Source organism: Hibiscus syriacus, unplaced genomic scaffold (assembly GCF_006381635.1).
Source record: "Hibiscus syriacus cultivar Baekdansim isolate YM2019G1 unplaced genomic scaffold, ASM638163v2 tig00111540_pilon, whole genome shotgun sequence".
In the NCBI taxonomy this organism is placed as follows: Eukaryota; Viridiplantae; Streptophyta; class Magnoliopsida; order Malvales; family Malvaceae; genus Hibiscus; species Hibiscus syriacus.
In genome coordinates this window covers 1,299,408-1,322,836 of record NW_024063114.1, presented here as the reverse complement: position 1 = coordinate 1,322,836, position 23,429 = coordinate 1,299,408, and the positions used below count along the sequence as shown (strand labels likewise).

General features: G+C 38.8%; 3 protein-coding genes across 4 annotated transcripts; 1 reads left to right on the top strand and 2 right to left on the bottom strand.

Moving 5' to 3' along the window:
- Positions 1-5,599: 5,599 nt before the first annotated feature.
- LOC120164477 (probable glutathione S-transferase) lies at positions 5,600-6,445 on the bottom strand. Its single transcript, XM_039174184.1, has 2 exons — positions 6,082-6,445; positions 5,600-5,981 (listed from the first exon to the last, which is right to left on the bottom strand). Exons 1-2 carry the CDS (start codon positions 6,394-6,396, stop codon positions 5,637-5,639), a joined length of 660 nt encoding a protein of 219 aa, XP_039030115.1. The 5' UTR covers positions 6,397-6,445; the 3' UTR covers positions 5,600-5,636.
- Positions 6,446-8,647: 2,202 nt separating this feature from the next.
- Positions 8,648-9,405, bottom strand: LOC120164561 (probable glutathione S-transferase parC). Its single transcript, XM_039174255.1, has 2 exons — positions 9,060-9,405; positions 8,648-8,992 (listed from the first exon to the last, which is right to left on the bottom strand). The coding sequence occupies exons 1-2, from the start codon at positions 9,378-9,380 to the stop codon at positions 8,648-8,650; spliced, it is 666 nt and encodes a 221-aa protein (XP_039030186.1). The 5' UTR covers positions 9,381-9,405.
- Positions 9,406-13,532: 4,127 nt separating this feature from the next.
- Positions 13,533-21,081, top strand: LOC120164560 ((S)-2-hydroxy-acid oxidase GLO1-like). 2 transcript variants are annotated; one of them, XM_039174253.1, is made up of 12 exons: positions 13,533-13,662; positions 18,651-18,814; positions 18,904-19,028; positions 19,315-19,361; positions 19,500-19,577; positions 19,683-19,807; positions 19,898-19,964; positions 20,077-20,139; positions 20,246-20,315; positions 20,397-20,497; positions 20,578-20,682; positions 20,840-21,081. In XM_039174253.1, the coding sequence occupies exons 2-12, from the start codon at positions 18,678-18,680 to the stop codon at positions 21,029-21,031; spliced, it is 1,110 nt and encodes a 369-aa protein (XP_039030184.1). In that variant the 5' UTR covers positions 13,533-13,662; positions 18,651-18,677; the 3' UTR covers positions 21,032-21,081. The 2 variants fall into 2 exon arrangements, with proteins under 2 accessions (XP_039030184.1, XP_039030185.1); XM_039174254.1 differs by lacking the exon at positions 13,533-13,662 and having other exon boundaries at positions 18,703-18,818.
- Positions 21,082-23,429: the final 2,348 nt, after the last annotated feature.

Genomic DNA, 23,429 nt, shown 5'->3' with positions numbered 1-23,429 from the left:
TGAGCTGTCACCATGATTGTTATTACCAGGACAAATATCACCGTGATTCTCTTCTTGGACCCCATGTGAGCTGCTATTTCCACTACTCCCATATGCATCAGATTCATGCATATTATAATGGTCGGTTAAAAGCACATTACCACTATTATTTAAAATAGTCGCACCACTATCTTCTTCTTGGACCACACCATGTGCATCATTTAACTCTTGGACCCATGCATTTGAAGTGTCAACACGGGTGGGCACCACGCCAAGAGGAGATTCATGGGCATTAATAATTAATTCTTCAATGTCAGTGGGCGCATCAATGTTGATCTCTTGGACATTTGTGGGAACCATGTCATGTGCACCACTCCTCCTATTATAAACAATTGCTACACTATTTCTTTGGACCTCATGCGCATCACGAGAACCTCCTTGGAGCCCATACGCACCATTGTTTATTCTAGGCGCATTATCATTGTTTAAGTTTGTCGCACCTTTGTCCCCATGTGAGCCACTATCACTTTCAATATTTAAGTCTTGCGCATTATTGTTTAACGCCGCACCTTCAACAATTTCATCTCTATTTTGAGTGCTTGGACAATGCGCATTAGCTCTATTATCACGGGCGGCCCCATTGCTTGGACTTTGCGCACCATTATGTGCATTATTGTGAACGGCTATTAATTCAAACGGTGTGGTCCCATGTTCATGAGCATTGTCTCGTATAGCTCCAAACGATGCAGAAGATAAAGTGAATCCAACCCCATGCGCATTATGATGATTTCCAAGCAGTGTGGCTCCACACTTATTATAGAATATATACAATTGTCCAGTAGTGACAATTTATTGTCTATGGCAGTTGCACACAAGTTGCTTCTTATCAAAAGGAAATATCTGCTCGTCAAACCTCACATGTCGAGATACAAAGACTCTGTCATTATTGTTTAGACATTTATACCCATGATGTGAGGTGCTGGTCCCGAGAAACACACACTGCCTTGACCGAAAATCCAATTTATGTTGATTAAACGGTCTCAAGAAGGGAAAGCAAGCACACCCAAACACTCTCATTCCCGAGTAGTCAAGAGCTTTCTGATAGAGAACCTCAAACGGGGTCTTGCCTAAAATGACCTCAGATAGGAGCATGTTTATGATATACACTGTCATGGTAAAGGCATAACTCCAGAACTTTATTGGCGGTGATGCTTGAGCTAACATGGCTAGTCCCATCTCAACAATGTGGCGATGTTTGCGTTTAGCCTTCCCATTCTACTCTGACGTGATGGGACAAGAGATTCGATGTTGTACTCCATTGGTAAAAAACCAACTCTTCAGAGCCTGATACTCACCTTCACCATCACTCTGCAATGCTTTGATTTTCTTCCAAAATTGAACCTCGGCTATTTTAACAAGATTGAGAAAGCATTGGCTGACTTCATATTTCTTTCTAATTAGATACACCCATGTATGTCTGCTGAACACATCAATAAATGATACATAATATACATAACCTTCAGTCAAAATTACAGGAGCATGTCCCCACACATCTGACACAACCAGCTGTAAAATTTCTTTGTATTCAGTCAACGAATTACAAAAAGGCAGCTTGTGAGCCTTGCCTTGTAAACACGCAGAACAAACATTGTTCAATTTGTTTTCACTAGAAGAAACATTACATATTTTCATAACATCTTTGACAGTCTTCTCACAGGAGTGTCCTATGAGCCTATGCCAAAGTTCCAGACTGTTTGAAGCCTTGGTCATATTATTCACCATGCAACACGATTTATTTTCTTCATACGGTAGCAGCTGGTATAAACCTTCACGTGTGAGCTTCCCTCTCAACAGAATGTTCCGAGTCTGTGCATCCTTCACCAAGCACTCAAAAGGGTGAAACTCAATAAATACATTGTTATCACGAGTGAATTGAGATACTGATAGCAACTTCTTCTTAATGTGTGGGACATATAGCATATTCTGTAACACCAGAGGTCTAAGACTAGAAGACAGAAAGCCTTGACCAACATGATCAATTTTAATTCCATCACCATTTCCCATTAAAAGAGTGTTGTTACCTTTGTATGTCATACCTGAATTGAACGGTACAAGATCATTTGATACGTGATGAGTGGCACCAGTGTCTAAATATCACAAAGCATTGGAGTGGTTTGGAGCACTGTGAGCTGCTGCCATACTAGGTACAGTGGATATAAAAGTTGTAGGTGCAGTATGAACAAATGACTCTTGTCCTTCTGTTTTTGCAGGATGAGTTCCACAGTCCCCAGGGAAGGTATTCATTACATGACTCGAGGAGTAAGGCAGTCCTTGACGAGTCAAAGTATAGGGCATACCATGCATGAAGCTAGATGGATAGTGGTAGAAGACAAGAGATTACAGCGTGTGACTATACGCATGTCCATTCACAGGAACTATCTGTTCAGCTGGTTTCTTCCACTGCTCAGCAGACTGATCTTCACTGTCAACTCCAGTGAAATCTCGATCAAAGCGAAGATAACACCGCTGAACGATGTGACCAAACTTTCCACACAACTGACACTGTGGTATATTTGAATTGTTAAACCTTCCTCTGCCTCGACCGCGATAGCCTCCCTGCTGACTTCCCTGTTGACCTCCCGAATAAAACTGCTTTTTTGTTGCATCTGTTTCAGTGGAAGCCTGAGACCTTGTCCCTTTCTCTTCTTTCGGCTGCACAACCATATTTGCAGCAATATCATCGCTTAAAAAAGCTTTTTGCATATCCTCACAATCCAAGAGCATTTCAGTGAGACTATCCAGTGACACTACATCACGAGATGCTATAGCAATAATGTACTCGAATTCCATTGACAATCCAGCAAGAATCACACTTACTTGTTCTTGTTCAGGTACAACACAACCTGCAGCGTTCAACAAATCATAGATTGTCTTGATCTTGGCTAAATAATCACTCACAGTCAAGCCAGTTTTCCTCTGAGAGTGCAAAATGTGTCTGAGAGAAGAAATCTTGGCACTAGAACGAACTCCAAACAATCTTGAAACTGCATTCCAGATTGTGCAAGAGGATGTGAGCCCCGTAAGATGTGGCAAAACCTCCATGCTAACCGTTGTCAACAACCACGAAGCAAGCAACTTGTCTTGTTGCCTATACACAGGATACACTGGATTTTCCTCAAGCTACCCAGACTCATTTGTAACAAACTGAGATGGAGCAGGACTATCACCAGAGATGTAAGCCAACAATCCATAGCCATCAATTATAAGGGTCACCTGATGCTTCCAAAGAAGGTATGTTGACTCGGTAAGCTTTATAACATCCTGTTTGGGTATATGTTGAACACTGGACAGAACTAAAGAACCATATGACGTTGAAGTAACTGTGGTATTCGCCGGAGACTGAACTCCAGCTTGTTGCAAGTCCACCATCTTTAAAGAAATACAAGAACCTTCAAGAACCTCCAAGAAAAAAAGAAACCAGAAACTACAGGATCGTTTTGGCAAATGATACCATGTAAAGATTATGAACAAATGTCTAAGCTATGAACGTAAGAATAAAGAGAATAAACGAAAGAGAACTTCTGAAATTCATTATTTTCAAGAGTCTGTATTACAATTCTCAAGGAGAGTATTTATAGCTAGTACTATAGCTGAAACTGATGTAACTAATTTCACAACAAACTAACTGCTTCAACTGATCAGCTGCAGTGAACCAATCCTCAGCTGCACAACCATCATGCGCAGCAGTTGCACGTGTACTTATATGCCATGCATTTACATACACTAACACGATTCACAAACGGGTTTGTTGTTATGGGTGAGAATAGGGATTTTCTTACGAACAGGGTTCATCTACAACAGCAGATCACTCTTGTTCCTCAGATCCTCTTCCCTGTACTCGTAATTTATGTCATTTTCGGCCAAGGCAATCCTTGATATCATCCTAAATAGGCTTTGACAGAAATCCAACAATACTAACTTTTTTTTTAATGAAAGAACGTTTTGTATGAATTTATTAGTGGATCATACAAAACATGTAATAAAGATCTTATTAAAAAAAACTTTCATAAACATAAGTGGAGGAAAAATAGTACGCTCTATTGATGTCGAGGCGTAATGGAACCGATACAACTCAACAAACCAAAATATCCAACCACACTACTTAACACTCAAAGTACTAAACCACCGATTATCGATGGATTAAAATCCAAGAAAACATGCTCATAACAAAGGGAACACAGCCGGGCATCTTCATGCTAAACTCCACATGCAGCCAACCACACCCACTCATAGAACTAATCGAAAGGAAAACCACAAGTTTCAAGTTTGGATAGACCCACAGATCAACCTCTCCGATTAACGAACACTTTTGAATACATCTGACTGAACTTTTCATTCCTAACTCCAGAACCAAAACAATGAACCAGCTTACCATCCCGTAGCATCGGAAAGAAAACATCCTTAAAACGGCAAAGAACCATATAACAACAGCGCATAAAATACTCAAGACTCAAACCATAAAACGCTGCAAGAACCCGAATCCGACCCAAACTCTGCAATCGAATATAAAGCAGTGATCGATTCTTTATTCTAATGTCGGAAAGGCCCAAACTCCCACAAAGCCTAGGTTTACACAAGTTTGTCCAGCTAACCCAATGAATTGTTCTTCCCAACAATACTACTTCCTCTGCCATTCCTGTAATCTGAACTCAATACTAAAGCTAAAATCTTGGTTTGTTTTGGCTCTGACTTCTTTCCCCTCCCTGTTTATGAAGCTGAAGGGTATCAGATAGTATATTTATAGGTAAATGATGTTTAGAGTTGGTAGGTCCTTCTTGCATAATGGTTTTCTGATGAATAAATTTTTTGAAATCAACGAAATGAGTTTTTTTTTTCCCGTAATAAGATTACTATAAAATAAAGATAAATTGTATAAGATATTATCAAATTATATTAACTCACGGGTAAACTACATTAATATTCCCTGAACTTTTTGGACACTTGCATATTGGTCACTTGATTTTTATTCGCCTTCATTAGGTCACTCTGCCTTCGGCTGATGTTAAGAGAAGTCGACTTGCCGCCCTAAAGTTTTCTTCTAAATTGATAGCCGCTAGCTTCATTCCGTGCATAGTCTATACCGTCGTCAGCTTATATTCTTTCGATCGTGATCATTAATAAACACTACATTAATTATATTCAATAATTTTATTATTATTTTTTACAATCGTCAAATCTAAGAGTGTTCACTATTCGATTTTAATCGAATTAATCAATCGAATCGAATTAGTTAGATTAATTCGATCGGTCACCGAATTAATTCGATCGGAGAATGATTAATATTTTTTTTTCAATATTCCGTTAATGGTTAGTTCCGTTAATGTATCCTTTGATTTAGATAGTTACCGTGTGCAATATTTTATAATTAATATTAAAAAAATATATCTTCAAAACATTTTGTAACAGAACTAAAAGGAAAAGCTGGAGAACATGTATAACACAAAGAGCTGACTACTTCCAATGTAAAAACTCCAGAAATTTCAAATGACAGTACCACCCACACAGCTGAGTGGGCTAAAAAGAGAAGGTGAACACAAAACCAACCAGGCAGGCACCCTTTATTTAAAACTATAACAAGCAAAATGCCGGAACTGAAATTACTCGATTCCATAGACTTTCTTCAAATGCAGGACAAATTCATAGACTTTTTCTTTGTCGGGAAGGGACTTGGCCACGCTCTCCTTTTGCATGCACCTCTTAGCCCATGCTATCAGCTTGGGGCACTCCGCTTCAATGCTGAAGTTCCCACACTTCTCGTACGCGTAAAACCAGCTATAAAATGGGATCAAAGCAACATCCACAAATCCGAGATTTTCTCCTCCAAAATAAGCCTTGTCCCCAAGCTCCCCTTCCAACAACTTCAGGCTCTCAATAAATTCTTTCTTTGCCGTTTCCTGTTCTTCTCCCTTTGTCTTCCACACTTTGCTCCCCAGGTCATATATCTGCATTTCATAATTTACAACTCAGCCCATTGAACTAACATGGTAGAGTTTCTACGTACATATAATTCTCAGATCAAATAAAAATAAGAAAAGGCCGTACCTTCTTGTCAACAAAATCAGCCCAGAATCTAGCAATAGCCCTTTTGTAAGGATCAGAGGGGAGCAAAGGAGCTCTATCATTCCAGACCTCGTCGATGTACTGAACCTGGATGAGTGATTCGCAAACGGGTTTGCCATTATGGATGAGAACAGGGATTTTCTTGTGGACAGGGTTCATCTGCAGGAGCAGATCACTCTTGTTCCTCAGATCTTCTTCCCTGTACTCGTATTTTATCCCTTTCTCAGCCAAAGCAATCCTCGTTCTCATCCCAAACATGCTTGGCCAGAAATCCAACAACACCACAGCCCCTTCCATTCTTGCAATCTAAAGACTCAAAAACTCGAGCTAACAAAAGATTGTATTTCCTTTTTATTTTCTTGCTGATTGTGAAGCAAAAGGGCCGACGGCAATGTATTTATAGGCAAAAAATACAATTAGGGTTGGCAGGTCGTAGGTGTTTCTACCAGAGACCGGTAAAAGACAAGTCAAAAATGGTTATATTAGATCTGGAAATCTCGCTTTATTCTAGGGTTATCTATTTGTTTAGTTTGTTGACTTCTAGATTATTAGTGAGGCCAACTGTATTTTCCTTTTGCATCATAATAGACTTAACAAGTAAATATTAATAACGTGTAAAATAAAAAAAATATAAATCGAATGTAATATCAATTTTTTTTAATTAACTAATTACTGATATCTATTCTATTGATCGATTAATTTAAATCGGATGTTATAGAGATAATGATGACCCTTTCAACTCAATTTATTCTATTCAAATCACTAATCTTACTTAAAAAAAAATTAACACCTCATCTTATTAGACTAATTGATTGTTCGTAACATGATAACAAATTATATATACTATATTTGTACATCGCAATATTCTTATATTTCTATAATGTCCATTTCATGCTTTGATGTTTCGTGCTTATGACTCATTTTTTAATAAATATCAAGATAGTTATAGTAACAACAATAACAAAACTCTCTTCCTATATGTAATGGGATAAGAGGGAGGTATGATAGTAAACTGTCCCCAACGCTAGATTGAGAGCAACTTCCGTGAAAGACCTCCGGCAGTCAGAAAATTTAAAATAAAGATAAAATGCAATGCATGTATATATAAATAAATAAATACATAATTGAACAGTCTTCATATGTAGTCTTGATATCAAGATAAAAAAAAATTAACTGACTCTATTTCTATATGTAATGGGATAAGGGACAAGTAGGATAGTAGGCTGCCCCTAACGTCAGGTTCAGAACAGCTTCCGTGGGAGACCTCCAATAATCAGAATTATAAGTTGTTCACCGTAAAACTCGATTCCACGATCACAAGATTAAGAGTTATGCTGAACAGACAATTCTTAATATCAAGATAGTTACAATTAATATTATTACTATTCTAGGGCCATTAGCATATGCCATTCCTACGTCAGTAGCCTGTTTGGTTGACTGAATGATACAGTACGGGCTGCTCTTATATAATTGCATTCGTCATCAGTACCCGTCTGGAGATTTTACCTAATAATATCATTATTATAGAATTTAGGGTAAATTATTAATTTTACCACTTAATTATTTAATCTTTTTACTTTTATTATTGATCTTTTAATTTTATCAATCAATGAAATGACCATCCAGCTCAGTTGATAGAGCACAAGGTTCTTAACCTTGAGGTCGTGAGATCGAGTCCCACGGAGAGGATATTTCATAATTCGGAGGTCTCCTACGGAAGCTGCTCTCAATTTGGTATTGGGGACAACCTACTATCTTACCTCCCCTTTACCCCATACATATGAAAAAAAAGGGACAACCATTTTAATTTTATCAATCACATCATATAATTATTTAATTGTTTCAATTAAATCGTTATTTAACTATTTCATCAAGTCACCGATTATAATTCCTTCACCACGAAAATCAGTCGGTTCATGCGAGTGCTTATTAGTTATTAAACGATATCAAGATAATGTTATAATTATTCTAGGACATTCTATAAGACGATTAGCATATGCCATTCCTTACGTCAGTAGTCTTCAGTGGTAGACTCAATGACAAAGTACGTGTTGCTCTTACGCAATTGCATTCGTCAGCAGTATCAGTAGGCCGATTTTACCTAATAATGTCACCATTAAAAAACATTTTCTAAATCAACGTAGTATTTCTAAGTTTCACTTTTTCCCATACATATAGACTATAGTAAAGGTGTTCATTGTTATCTATATCTTTTAAAAGACATGTTCTACAAAATGCAATTTTATTATATATGTCAATTCTATATATTTCAAAAAAGGTTTTGATATACATACAAAATACGATTGATTATATGTATCTTTTATAAAATTATTTATATTACATGTTGCGACATGGTGAGTGTCCCCCATTATATTGATGCTCTCTTCCAATTAGCCAGGAAAAGACGGACATAAAGAAATTAACAGAGCGTTTGCTTTTCATATCTTATTATATTTTTCATCCATCGGCATAATAAAGACTGTATCGTAAAACTTCTATGATCCTAATATACTGAAATACACATCCTTAAAGTGTATTAAAAACCGTCTTATTTGGATTCAAACTTCTTCTTCAGGTCCATGAGAAAGCAATAGACTTCGTATTGGTCGGGCAGAGACTTGGAAACACTATCCCTTTGCATGCATCTTTTGGTCCAAGCAACCAGCTTTGGGCAGTTTTCAATAATGCTGAAATCCCCACAAGCTTCCAATGCATAGAACCATGAGTAGAATCGGATTAGTGGCACATCTGCGAACCCAAAGCTCTCACCTCCAAAATAAGGCTTCTCTCCCAGCTCTCCTTCAAGCTCCTTAAAGTTCTCAATTATCTCCTTCTTTCCAGCTTCTTGGACCTCGCCTTTTGCTCCCCATACAAGCTTCCCAGTCGGATATATCTGCATATTTTTTCCACATTCAACAAAAATGTGTAAAAATCATATGCTAAAGGGGTAAAGTTTTGACCTTTTTGTCGACATAGTCGGCCCAGAACTTGGCGTTAGCTTTGTCATAAGGATTAGAAGGAAGCAGGTGCTGAGGGGGCTTGTGAGGCCAAACCTCGTCGATGTATTCGAAGATGACGAGGGATTCACAAATGGGTCTGCCCTTATGGATCAACACTGGGATTTGCTTGTAAACTGGATTCATCTTTAGGAGCAGAGTGCTTTTGTTGCTCAAATCCTCTTCCTTCGATTCATACTCTATCCCTTTCTCTGCTAATGCGATTCTCACTCTCATTGCAAACGGACTATGCCAAAAGTCCAGTAGGACAATTTCGTCTGGCATTTTCTTTTCTCTTCTCTCTCTCTCTCGATCGTTCTCCTCTGTGGTGGAACAAGCGAAGAAGAATGGTGTTGGTTTTAAAAAGGCAAATGAATGTTGTAGAAGTCTCCGGGGTACAATTCCAGGGCTTTCTTGGGCTGTTTCTTAGTCACATTGGATCATTTGTAAACTTGGCTACCTTTTGTTTCTTTGGATTTGCGTTGGGTTTTGGTTTGGTAAGGCCTAAATCTTTGACCCAAATTAAGAAATCTATAATGACTAAAATTACCTTTAAATACCCATATTTTTACTTTATGAAAAATTTAGCCCTTAGTAACGACCATAGAATTAACCACTATTGTCTACTCATTTCGCCATCGAATCCACTTGATCGATCATCTTCATTTTTGTCGTACAAATTTTTATACCCGTAAATCCTTTAGATGATCGAAGGTTTAAGCGACGTGATTAGTCGATTTGGTTCAAACAATGATCGGTGAATAACAGAATAGAGTTCGTAGGTATTTAGCAATCGAATAATTGAATTCTGACGATTTAAAAGATGGGTGATGATGGTTGATTCAACGGTGTAAATTATTGATTTGTTTTTTTTTTGGTACAAGTAGGCCTGTAAACGAACTAAATGCACACGAACGGAGGTATGTTCATGTTTGTTCATTTAATAAATAAACGAACATAAACGAACAATTTTTTTTTTGTTCATGTTCGTTCATTTAATAAATAAACGAACACGAATGAACAAACATAAACGAACAACACAAACACAAAAAAAACTTATTCGAACACAACAAACGAATGTAAAAAAAAGTAAACAACAAGAATAACAACTTAAAATTCATTAATATAACCTGCAACTTTAAATTAATTTGTTCGAAACATACATAAATCATAAATAAGCTATATGAACATAATAAAGTCTTAAAAGTTCAACAAAACAATCTTCTTGAAATCCAAACAACTTCAATAATCTTCGTAACATATTCAACTTGCCCTCTGTTCGAACATAAATGAACATAAATGAACGGACATATAATAGAACGTTCACGAACGTAAATGAACGAACAAGCCATTTATTCATGTTCGTTCATTTAATAAATAAACAACATAAACAAACTTCCCGCCGCACGGTTCATGAACGATTCGTTGAACGGTTCGCTGAATCGCCTCAAGTTCGACCTCCATTCGCATTTCCGCTGGAACAACATCATAACGGATAAGATCCGCTGCATTCGTCCAATCCATCTTTGCGAGCCCATCCGCAACCTTATTTCCTTCCCGTGGAGTAAACTGAAATTCCAATTGCCAATCCAAATCAATCATCATCCGAACATGCGACACCATTGGAGAGTAACATCCCGCAACATCCTTCCTTCGAAACATCTCAATTAGTTCCTTATTGTGACTCTCAACTATCAATCTACGATTATTCCTCTCCCATGCTATGCATAAACCCATATATATTCCCCACACGTCTGCATCCTTCGCCGAGCAGTAGCCTATACGCTTTGAAAAACCCACAATCCAGTCCCCCAATTGATTTCGAATTATACCTCCACATGTTGCAAGGCCTGACTCGATATTCAGTGCCTCATCCGAGTTCAGATTCAACCATCCGTCCATGGGAACTTACCACTTCACATTTCGATGGACCTTTGGAAGGCGAGGACCCTGCTGTTGTCTTCTTCGAACCAGTGCTCTGGCAGTCTCCTCCGTCGGACGAAAGTACGTTGAACAAGTCCTTCGCTTTCAATATAATCCATGTCAAAAATAACCCTATTCCCGCGATTCCAAATATTCCAAATCATCAAACCAAAGAAAAGATCCCAGAACTCTTCCACCACAGGGAAATATCCCGGTTGCCGGAGATCTTTGTCAATCCAGCTAGCCATATAGCCACTCATAAATTCCGCAAGCAACTGAGGTTGGTTTAATAACCTCCCTCCAAGATGCATGAGCCACCCAACATCCCCGAAAAATATGGGACACGCTCTCCACTGAAGCACAGCAAAGAGCACATTTCGAGTCCATCGTTAAATGCCAACGCAAACGCTCTTCATTTGAAAGTAATCTGCCTTTACAGATTATCCAAAGCAACATTCTGATCCGAGGCCAGCCCCTATATGACCGTATAATGTCCCATGGTCTAATGTCTACTCCGACAACATCCACCCTTCTTGCGGTTTAAGCACTCGCCACTGAGAATTGTCGTCTCTTGTTCGGTCGCCATCCAATCAGATCCGGACCATTCGTACATAAAGGAGGCCGAACATCTTGCAAAACCAAACAACCCTTATCCGACAGACACTCCCTTAAAAGCCTCCACATCCACTCTCCATTCCGGCTCACATAACAACAAATCATGATCCCATACATCGGAAGAGTCACATTCGGCCGCAATTGGTGGACAATTGGACCTTGATCCCCTAGCTAATCATGATACCAAAAGTCAATTAAGGTTCTATTTCGAAGGCTCCAGACTACATTCTTCCTAACATCTTTCCATACCGTCGATAAACCACGCCAAAGTCGAGAACAAACCGAGCGATTGATATTCTCCGGGATACCGTCCACGAACCTTATATTTCGGTCGAAGAATTCTCGCCTCATCTCTAATAAGATTGAATGTCATATTCATTAGGAACGCCTCATTTTGACTCTGAATTCTTTTAATTCCTAGATCACCATTCTCAATCGGTTGACAAAGATCATTCCAATTAACTAGATGCATGCCCCGTTTCTCAATCGAACCACCCCAAATAAAATTTCTAATCACATGCTCAATTTCATCACAAACATTCCTCGGGAGGAAACTAGTCTGTGTGATATAAGTGGGAATAGCTGCCAAGACCGCTTTCGCTAAGATAATTCTTCCCGCAAACAAAAGGTGGTGAGTTTTCCAGCCAGCAAGTCGGTCTTTCAATTTCTACCCTATATATATTATACATAGCAGCGTGTGATTACATCACATAAGCCTTTTTTTAATGGAATAATGGGGAGGGTAATGTGATAACCGGAATGAAAATACGGGAGATAAATCGACAAAAAAAAAAGATCTTGTGAGGCCAAACTGATAATTTATCTATAGTTTAGGGGGGAAATATTAAGCCAAAAATCTATATGAAACAGTCAGCATGGGATTTCATTGTGAGAGATTGAGGGAGAGCCACTGTTGTCACTTTCAATTCTCAACAATTTTCCCTTTATATTTTAGGCTAAATTACCTTTTCAGTATTATACTTCTTCTCGTATTTTTGTTTTGATCATTCAATTATTTTTTAAAATAATATCTAATATTAAAAAAAATTTATTTAAAATGAATTTTGTAAAAAAAAATTTCTATTAGCATATAATACGTACTAAAAATGGAAACAAATTTATTATGAATTTCATAAAAATAACTAAGTAGTTATTTAATTAATTTTTTATTTCTAAACGAGGCAAGAAATAATTTGATTTAGTCTTGGGGCAATGTTAAAGATTAATTTTTTTTATAGAAGTAATTAATTTTATTCAAATAATAAATATTTCAAATTCCAATAAAAATTTATAATTACAATCGTAAATTAAGCACATAATTAGAAAATTATGTCAAATCGCCCCATTCGTATCGCCTTTCCACAATTTATTTTTCTTGATAAATGAGTATTACCTTATTGGTTTAAATAAAATTATTTTAAAACATGTATATAAAATTTATATTGGAAGATAGAAAATCACGTGAAAATCCAAAAAAAATGACCTATTATCATCGTCCTTAATTTTTTAACGATGGAATATCAAAATCGAAACAAAACATAACTTTAGATATAATTTTGGGAAAAAAATAATCGAATGACTGAAACAGAAACACATGAATAAGTTGCATATCAAATAGGTAATTTACCCTTTATTTTATATACCTTCAACCTCATATCCTTTTTATTTATTTTTTGGATGAGATATGATAATACACAAAGAAATGCTGAGAAACACACAAAGTGTATGTGGATGAGAGTTCCCCAATGACTCGTAGCAGGATTTGCTCTCAAATCCTCACCTTCAAATGCTCATCCACTCAACTTGTAATTTCCCTTTGTTTTTTTCTCTCTCTTTTTGTATGGTTTATCCATGCTACGTGTACCCCACTGTTTTCTTGTCAACTTTCGGATTCATATATAAACCCTTTGGCATTTTCTTCATTGCCAATCTGTGTCTTCTTTTTCTTGCATTGGGATATATAGTAGAGTTTCTCTCTTTAACTGGTTTCTCTGCATGCACTGTGGTGCATAATCTGGTAACCTAAAGGGTATGCTTTTCTCTTCTTTTATTTCCTTCTATTTTCTTTACTTTGTAGCGATGGTTCTTATTAATGATTCTTCTGTGATTCTCTTTACGTGATATTTCCTCATGTTCATGTTTTTCGTCATACGATTCTGTGTTTTGAATTTGTTTGTCTCACTTCCTGCTTGTGTGATGATACAAAGAAACCGGACTTACCTTGGTTGTTATTTTCTCCGGAAACAAACGAAATATAGTTACCTTATTGAAGGCCTAATAGCAAAGCTCAGCTCGTGTAGTTAATGTTCAGCTCAATCCACCACATATCAGGATATGGCATGAGAGTTTAATCCTCCAAGTATATGAACAAATTAAAAAACTTAAAAAGATTCGAATATATTCGTATCCGTCACTGTTATGTATGGCTCATAAAAAGTCTCGTTGTGGGGTTACGAATTATGTGGGTTGGGGGTGTGGGGGCGCAGCCCCCGCGGTACGGTACATGGTTGATTTTGTAATTATGTACCAGGGTTTTCTATTATAAATAGAGATGTAACCTAGACCTAAAAAGATCATTGAATAAAACTTCTAGCGCCGCCTAGGCACCGAGGACGTAAGCACATTGCCGAACCTCGTAAAATTCTCGTGTTCTTTCGTTTTCTTTACCCGTTTTCGTCAACAATTGGTATCAGATGTCAGGAGCAAAATTCGAAGTCGCGAAATTCGATGGTCAGGGTAACTTCGGATTATGGCAAACGAGGGTGAAGGATCTATTGGCGCAGCAAGGGATCTTGAAGGCTTTGCGACCTACAAAGCCGGCGTCGATGGATGAGGAAGATTGGGAAGAATTGCAGCAGCGAGCGGCAGGAACCATACGATTATGCTTGGCGGACGAGGTCATGTATCACGTCATGCATCTATCGTCTCCAGACGAAATTTGGAGGAAGTTGGAAAGTCAGTTTATGTCCAAATCCTTAACGACAAAACTGTATCTGAAGCAGCGGTTGTATGGGCTGAAGATGCAGGACGATCACGATTTGGCGCAACACGTGAATGTCTTCAATCAAATCGTTTCTGATCTGGCTCGGCTTGATGTGAAAATTGAGGATGAAGACAGAGCGATGATTCTGTTGTGTTCGTTGCCTTCCTCTTACGAACACATGGTGACTACTCTTACATATGGGAAAGAGACTATCAATGTTGAGGAGATTACTGCAGCCTTGTTGGCTCACAACCAGCGGAAGCAGAATGCAGGGGAAAGCTCTCAAGCCGATAGCTTATATGTCAAGGGTAATCGAGATCGTGGACGGAAGCCAGAGAAGGCAGGGTCCGGGAAGCGGAATTCCAGATCCAAATCCAGGGATAAGAAGACGATTCACTGTTACAAGTGCAAGGAGGCGGGACATATGAAGCGAGACTGTCCGAAGTTGAAAAAGCAGACCGATGAGAAGCGTGATGGCTCATCCAAGTCTGTGAACGTGGTCGAGGATGATACTTCTGATTGCAGTGAGGGTGATATGCTTTCTATTTCAACGACACAATTGACGGATGCTTGGATTCTTGATTCTGGATGTTCTTATCACATCACGCCAAATAGGGAATGGTTTTCGACATACAGGCCGGTTAATTCTGGTTCGGTTTATTTGGGTGATGATCGATGTTGCAATATTGTTGGTATTGGTGATGTCAGAATTAAGATGCACGATGGCTCCGTTCGGACGTTGAGTGGTGTTCGACATATCCCAGACTTGAAGAAGAATTTGATTTCCTTGGGCACTTTGCACAAGAATGGTTTTATCCCTAAGGCTGACGAGGATAGGGAAACCATTCGGATTGTTAAAGGAGCATTGACTGTGATGAAAGGCAAGATGACTGCAGGGAATATCTACAGATTGTTAGGGAGTACCGTTGCAGGTGGAGTTCACTCTGTTGAGTCCTGTGATGATACGACAAAATTGTGGCATATGCGCCTTGCTCATCTTAGTGAACGTGGTATGGCAGAATTACACAAGAGAAACTTGTTGCATGGTGTCAAAAGCTGTAAGCTCGACTTTTGCAAGTATTGTGTTCTTGGTAAACAGACTAAAGTCCGTTTCAAGACTGCGAAGCACACAACTCAAGGGATTCTTGATTATGTGCATTCTGATGTATGGGGGCCTTCCACGACATCGTCTTTGGGTGGATCTAGGTACTATGTTACTTTTATTGATGATTTTTCACGGAAAGTTTGGGTGTATTTTTTGAAACAGAAATCTGAAGTTTTTGAGAAGTTCAAGCTGTGGAAAGCTGAGGTAGAAAACCAAACAGGACGAAAAATCAAGTGTTTGCGGTCTGACAATGGTACGGAGTACACAGATTCACAGTTCCTACATTCTGTAAGGAGCATGGGATTCAGAGGCATTTTACAGTGCGCAAGACACCACAACAGAATGGTGTTGCGGAACGAATGAACAGGTCGTTGAATGAAAGAGCCAGATGTTTGCGGTTGAATGCGGGGCTTCCCAAACACTTCTGGGCTGAGGCTGTTAACATGGCGTGTTACCTTATCAACAGATCGCCAAGGGCATCGCTGGCTGGGAAAGTTGCAGAAGAGGTATGGACTGGTCATGATGTTAGTTTTGATAACTTACGGATTTTTGGTTGTCCTGCTTATGTGCATGTACCTGCTGATGAGAGATCCAAACTTGATGCAAAATCGAAGGAGTGTATTTTTCTGGGTTACAAGAAAGGTGTCAAAGGATTCAAGTTCTGGGATCCAGTTGCGAAGAAAGTTGTGATTAGTAGAGATGTCGTTTTGATGAACAGTCTATGTTGCAGCAGAAGCAAGACACGACAGTGGTAGATTTCGAGCATTTCCAGTTGAGAAACCAGAAACTTCTCAACCGACTTCTGGTGGTTCCACTACGGATGATTTGCAGGATATAGTCTCGCCAGAGACAGGGTGAGACGGACGAATATAAAGCCTCCGAACAGATTGGGTTTTGAAGACTTGGTATCTTTTGCACTTACTGTTAGCAGTGATGATCCAATTACTTTTCATGATGCCGTTACTAGTCAGGAAAACGACAAGTGGATGGCAGCCATGGTTGAGGAGATGGAGTCTTTGAATCACAATCGCACATGAGAGTTAGTTCCCCTTCCTGAGGGTAAGAAGCCGATTGGTTGCAAATGGGTGTATAAGAAGAAACCAGCAGTAACAGAAAAAGAGGGGGAGAAGTTCAAGGCTCGTTTGGTAGCGAAGGGTTTTTCACAGCAGAAAGGAGTTGATTATGATGAAATCTTTTCTCCTGTGGTCAGGCACACTTCAATCCGAGCAGTACTTGCATTGGTGGCTAGTTGGGATTTGCATTTAGAGCAGATGGATGTTAAAACTGCTTTTTTGCATGGTGATTTAGAGGAGCAGATCTACATGCGGCAACCTGAAGGTTTCACTCAACCTGGAAACGAACATTTAGTTTGCAGATTGAAGAAATCTTTGTACGGGTTAAAACAGTCTCCGAGACAGTGGTATAAACGGTTTGACTCCTATATGATCAAGATTGGCTACAACCGATGTGAGTATGATTGTTGTGTCTATGTTAAGAGCCTTGATGATGGTTCTTTTATTTTTCTATTACTGTATGTTGATGATATGTTGATTGCTGCGAAGAACATGGATGATGTTATCGGTTTGAAAACTTTATTGAGTCAGGAATTTGATATGAAAGATTTAGGTGCTGCAAAGAAAATTCTTGGAATGGAAATTTGCAGGGACAAAGACTCAAGGAAACTGCGGCTATCTCAACGGGGTTATGTTGAGAAAATGCTAGAAAGGTTTGCGATGAGCAGCGCAAACCAGTTAGCACTCCATTGGCGAATCACTTTAAGCTCTCATCAGAACAGTGCCCCAAGACAGATAAGGAAGCTGAAGATATGGCAAAGGTTCCGTATTCTAATGCTGTTGGCTGCTTGATGTATGCGATGGTATGTACTCGTCCTGATTTAGCTCATGCTGTTAGTCAAGTTTGTAAGTACATGTCTAAACCTGGTAAGCAACATTGGGAAGCAGTCAAGTGGATCTTTCGGTACTTAAAGGGTACTGTGGGACATGGAATTTTTTGGGAGTCAGTGGGATAACCCTTTGGTTGTAGGATATGTGGATTCAGATTATGCAGGTGACTTGGATAATAGAAGATCTATGACAGGGTATGTGTTTACTCTTGGTGGAGGGCATATTTGCTGGAAGTCTACTGTTCAATCTGTCGTGGCACTATCTACAACTGAAGCTGAATACATGGCAGCGGCTGAAGCTGCAAAAGAAGCTTTATGGCTTACTGGTTTAGTGAAGGAGTTGGGTGTTCAACAAGGTGGAGTTCAGTTGCTTTGTGATAATCAAAGTGCTATTCACTTGGCTAAGAATCAGGTGTATCGTGCTAGAACTAAACATATTGATGTAAGGTTCCACAAGATCAGAGAGTTGGTTGCATCTGGAGAGGTTTTGTTTCAGAAGGTACATACTGATGAGAATGCCGCTGATATGTTCACCAAGCCAGTTACGACAGACAAGTTCAAGCATTGCTTGGACTTGTTGAATGTTTCGAGTTGTTAAAGAAGCAAGGTAACCCAACCCACATTGAAGTTTCCAAGGGGCAGGATATTCGCCAAGGTGGAGATTTGTTATGTATGGCTCATAAAAAGTCTCGTTGTGGGGTTACGAATTATGTGGGTTGGGGGGTGGGGCGCAGCCCCCGCGGTACGGTACAGGGTTGATTTTGTAATTATGTACCAGGGTTTTCTATTATAAATAGAGATGTAACCTAGACCTAAAAAGATCATTGAATAAAACTTCTAGCGCCGCCTAGGCACCGAGGACGTAAGCACATTGCCGAACCTCGTAAAATTCTCGTGTTCTTTCGTTTTCTTTACCCGTTTTCGTCAACAGTCACTCACTCTTAACCAAGTCTGGGTGACATAGATTAACGAACCTTCATTTACTTACCTGGATGTGTATCTAAAATATCTAGAAAAAAGTTGCAGACAGAAGACTAAAATTTAAGAGCAAAGATGGAGATAACCAATGTGAGTGAGTATGAGGCAATTGCAAAGCAAAAGTTGCCAAAGATGGTGTATGACTACTATGCATCTGGTGCTGAGGATCAGTGGACATTGCAGGAGAACAGAAATGCTTTTTCAAGGATTCTGTGAGCTTGTCTATCCATCTTTTATTGCAAAACATCTTTAGGTTATTTGATTTCCATTAAATGACATATTTATTCCTACAAATGCGTAGGTTTCGTCCTCGGATTCTCATCGATGTAAGCAAGATCGATATGACTACCACTGTTTTGGGTTTCAAGATATCAATGCCCATCATGCTTGCCCCTACTGCCATGCAGAAAATGGCTCATCCTGAAGGTATGGAACTGTAAAGGAGTATCCTTCTTTGCACATGTATGCATTATTAGACATAAGCACTTCCTTTTACAGCATTGCTCTGTTTAACAATCTTGCTTTTGTAGCCTCTTTCATCATGGTAGATCTTATTGCATTTACAGGAAGAGTTAGAATTTGATCATATACATCATGTGTATATCATCATTTTTTTATTCATCATTAAACATGATTTAATATGAACCTTCATGGTTTCACTAAAAGCTATTTGATCGACAATCTAATGACGAGATCTCCCGATTTTTGACAGGGGAGTATGCAACGGCCAGGGCTGCATCTGCTGCTGGTACCATTATGGTTTGGCTTCAAACTCCAACTTTTTTATGTTAATGTTTTAAACTGTTTTCGAAGAAAATGAAGAGTCCGAGTAATATAGATAGTAAGTGCCAATCTCTGACAAAAGTATAAACTGTGCTGTTTAAATGATTATTTCAGACACTATCCTCATGGGCCACTTCTAGTGTAGAGGAGGTTGCTTCAACTGGACCAGGCATTAGGTTTTTCCAACTCTATGTAAGTTTGAGATGTTGTTCCTTAAAAACCAATCGTTTAATCTAACTATTCGTTCATGGGGATAAGTTCTTTTATGTGATAACTGATCTCTTGTCCAACCTTCAGGTATACAGGGACAGGAATGTAGTTGCACAGCTCGTGAGAAGAGCCGAAAGGGCTGGTTTCAAGGCAATTGCTCTTACAGTTGATACTCCGAGGCTCGGTCGCAGAGAAGCTGACATCAAGAACAGGTAACATTCTCTCTTCAAATTCTCAATGTCCTTCGAGCAGAAATATCTACTGTCGCAGTTAGTTGAACTTAGCATTATATTCTCATACAGGTTCACTCTGCCACCATTTTTGAATTTGAAGAACTTTGAAGGTTTAGACCTGGGCAAGATGGATAAGGTTAGTTGTTATTTTAATTGTAGCGACCTAGTAAATAACTTTATATTCTTTAAATTCCAATAATGAGCTCATGTTTCTCCTAATATTTAATTTGTTCGTCTAAGCAATGCAGGCTGATGACTCAGGACTTGCTTCATATGTTGCTGGACAAATAGATCGTACCCTCAGCTGGAAGGTCTGTATATGCATGGTCCTCAGCTGGACCATGTGCTTGGTTAGGCTATGCCTAAACATTCTTTAGATTAACGGCGAGCTGAATGAACTTTATTGGCTACGTATAGGATGTGAAATGGCTTCAGACAATTACCAGCTTGCCAATTCTTGTGAAGGGTGTACTCACTGCTGAAGATGGTAAGAGAGTTGAACTTCTCTTCTTCTCGGCCATTTTGATAACATGTGCTGATTTTTAAACATCCTATGCTTCTCTCGCAGCAAGGATAGCGGTACAGGCTGGAGCAGCTGGTATTATTGTCTCCAACCACGGAGCTCGCCAGCTTGATTACGTTCCTGCCACTATCACGGCCCTGGAAGAGGTATGCCAATGCTTTCAGACCTGTTCTAACATGAGACAACAATACCAAAATAGCAGTTTTGACAAATTCTTCAATACCAGGTTGTGAAGGCTGCACAAGGACGGGTACCGGTCTTCTTGGATGGTGGTGTTAGGCGTGGAACCGATATTTTCAAAGCTTTAGCACTGGGAGCCTCTGGTATATTTGTAAGTATAAGACTGTATCATGGAAAGGCATTACGCATGCATTGCATTTTGGCACAGTAGTTGAATGTACTGCTTAGCATAGACAAATAGTTGTCTATGTTGTACTAAAGAACACAAGTTCTGACTAGAAATTTGTTCTGTAATGGTCTTAACTCAGATCGGACGACCAGTGGTATTCTCATTGGCCGCTGAGGGTGAAGCTGGTGTGAGGAAAGTGCTTTCGATGCTGCGTGAAGAGTTCGAACTAACCATGGCACTGAGTGGTTGTCGTTCCCTCAAAGAAATCACCCGTCAACACATTGTGACCGACTGGGACACTCTTGGTGGTCTTCCCGCCCCTAGGCTATAAATGCACGGCTCAAAGTATCAACATCTGCAACACATTATTGCTTAAATCAATCACGATAGCACGCTTTTTTCCTTTAAGCATAATATTTCTGTTTGAATGAGTTAAAACTTCTGTAATGATGATCATGGTTACTTCTGCCTTCACTGTATATTCTTTCTTTAAACTAAGACATAGTTTCTTCTAGATGAGGTGGCCAATAATGCGAATAACAGCACCGATAGCTTAAGCGGCTTTCTTGATTGCCTCTACATCGGTCAAATTTGGTTAATTCCTTATGTTATGCGCTGTATCTGTGATAATATCACCTCTTTCGATGGAGAAGGGGTTATGCCCTCCTTCTATTTCTACATCTAGGATCCGACTTGTATCATTGATAATAATAGGAACTGAACCATTATGGCAAAAAAAAAAGTTTGATTCATAGGGAGAAGAAGAGGCAAAAATTGGAACAAAAATATCATTTGATTTGTCGATCCTCAAAAAAGAAATAAGCAAAGTTCCGTCGTTGAGTGAGAAATGAAAAATTCATGGAAAGTTACAATCCTCACCGCGAAATAGTGCACCCACACGTCTTCATCAAAGTTGCTTTTCGACCGGAAGACCGAGAGCTAACTATTGAGACTTTGGACTATCCAGGACACATACTTCGTCAAATGGTTCAAAGTAGGAAAATGAACCCAAGTCAAGCAAAATATCTGCAAGTTTCTATCATAAATACACATAGTTAAGTCAGCTTGAAGATTAAAACACATCAACTAGTAAAGACCTTAACTTGTGCATCTTTAGAGCTTCCCCTGATATAGAAATGCTTATTTTTTGGGGAATAATGTTACTTGTCAACCATTTTGTATGAATTATTTGCATTTCATGATATGACATGAAACTGTGAGAGAAATTCGAGATGAAGCGTATGAATTTATCTTTTATAGGCTGGACATTGCTATATAGACAGCTTCATCAGGATAAGGCAAAGAGAAGATGGTTATGATTGCTATTTGCAGAGTCGCCAAATGGGACAGAACTTCATATGAAGCTGCCTTTGTTCTGTTTATCGTAATAATGAATGTACAACTGTCGATTATGATAAACATCAGCGGTGAATATCGACCTAAACGAGAACTGAAACAGTGGGATCACATTACTTCATTTCACATTGAAAAAGAAAAACTTTGTAATGTATGTATGGACAACACTCAAACCATTGCAGCACTAGTAATAATGTCTAGAAAACCTTAAAGCTCTCCCCATGTACCCCTACACCCCCACACACAGCCCCCCAATAATTGAGTTTTATGCCGGAAATGGACACCAAACAATGGATTCACTCAGCCAAGGTGCTAAACATTGCACGAACTCAGCCAAGGAATGAGTTTCCCGAAAAAGTCCAAGTCTTTATCAGCAAATGGAATGGATACAAGGTGCTAAACATTATCGCATCAACTTCACCTTATCATCTACAATTCTAATCAATAAAATATCTTTGATATTTCTTAGTGTGACTGTTGAGTTATGATTTTTTATTTCTGAAACTCTCCGTAGGAAACCTACTTTCACTGAGGTTGTCCGAATTATTCAAGCTCTAAAAAAAGATCAGATGACTATGTAAGTGGACTTGCTTTCAGGGAAAAGGAGCCATCGTCTCTCCAACTTAGAGGAATGGACAAGTTGAGTCAAATCACCCTTTTTGCTCCCCGTTTGAAATATCTGACTCACTGTTCAATACTTTAGGTGTTTAATTCTTCCCTCCATGATGTTTATAGCACTGATTGGTTAACAGATGAACCTTGCACCACCTATCATATGTTGCCACCGATTTTATCTCGATTCAAGAATAAAGTTTGGATATAAAATTTGTCCTACACGAGTATGTTAAATTTTTTCCGGGTTATTTTCATATAGGATCATGTACTCTATCTATTTCGAATATAAATGACAAACGCCAGACGATGTTGGAACTATCAACTTCAGGGTTTGCAGTAGATCGGTTAAAACTTGAAAACTGGCAAATGGGTTATCAGTTAACAGATTTGATGACTGAAAAAAGGGGTCCAATCCCAAATCTGTCTTTTTTGAACCAATCCTTAAAATGATTTAACTGTGCTGCTTCTCGTTGTTCATTGTTCTAAATTCTACTGATGTTCTTTCCAAAATAACAATGCACTTTTTGAAGACCAAAGATAGAAATAATTACAGCAAAGATATTGGAATGCATATATGTTTACAACAAAACAGAGAATTACAGTGAAAATACACAATATATACATAACTCCATGTAATTTATGTACATAAGTAAAAGAATAAACAAGGATCAGCTGAGCTTCCTATACACAAAAGCTACAAGCTGGTCTCTTTTAAGACTTTCATATTGAAATAAACCAAAGGACTACCCTAAAATAAC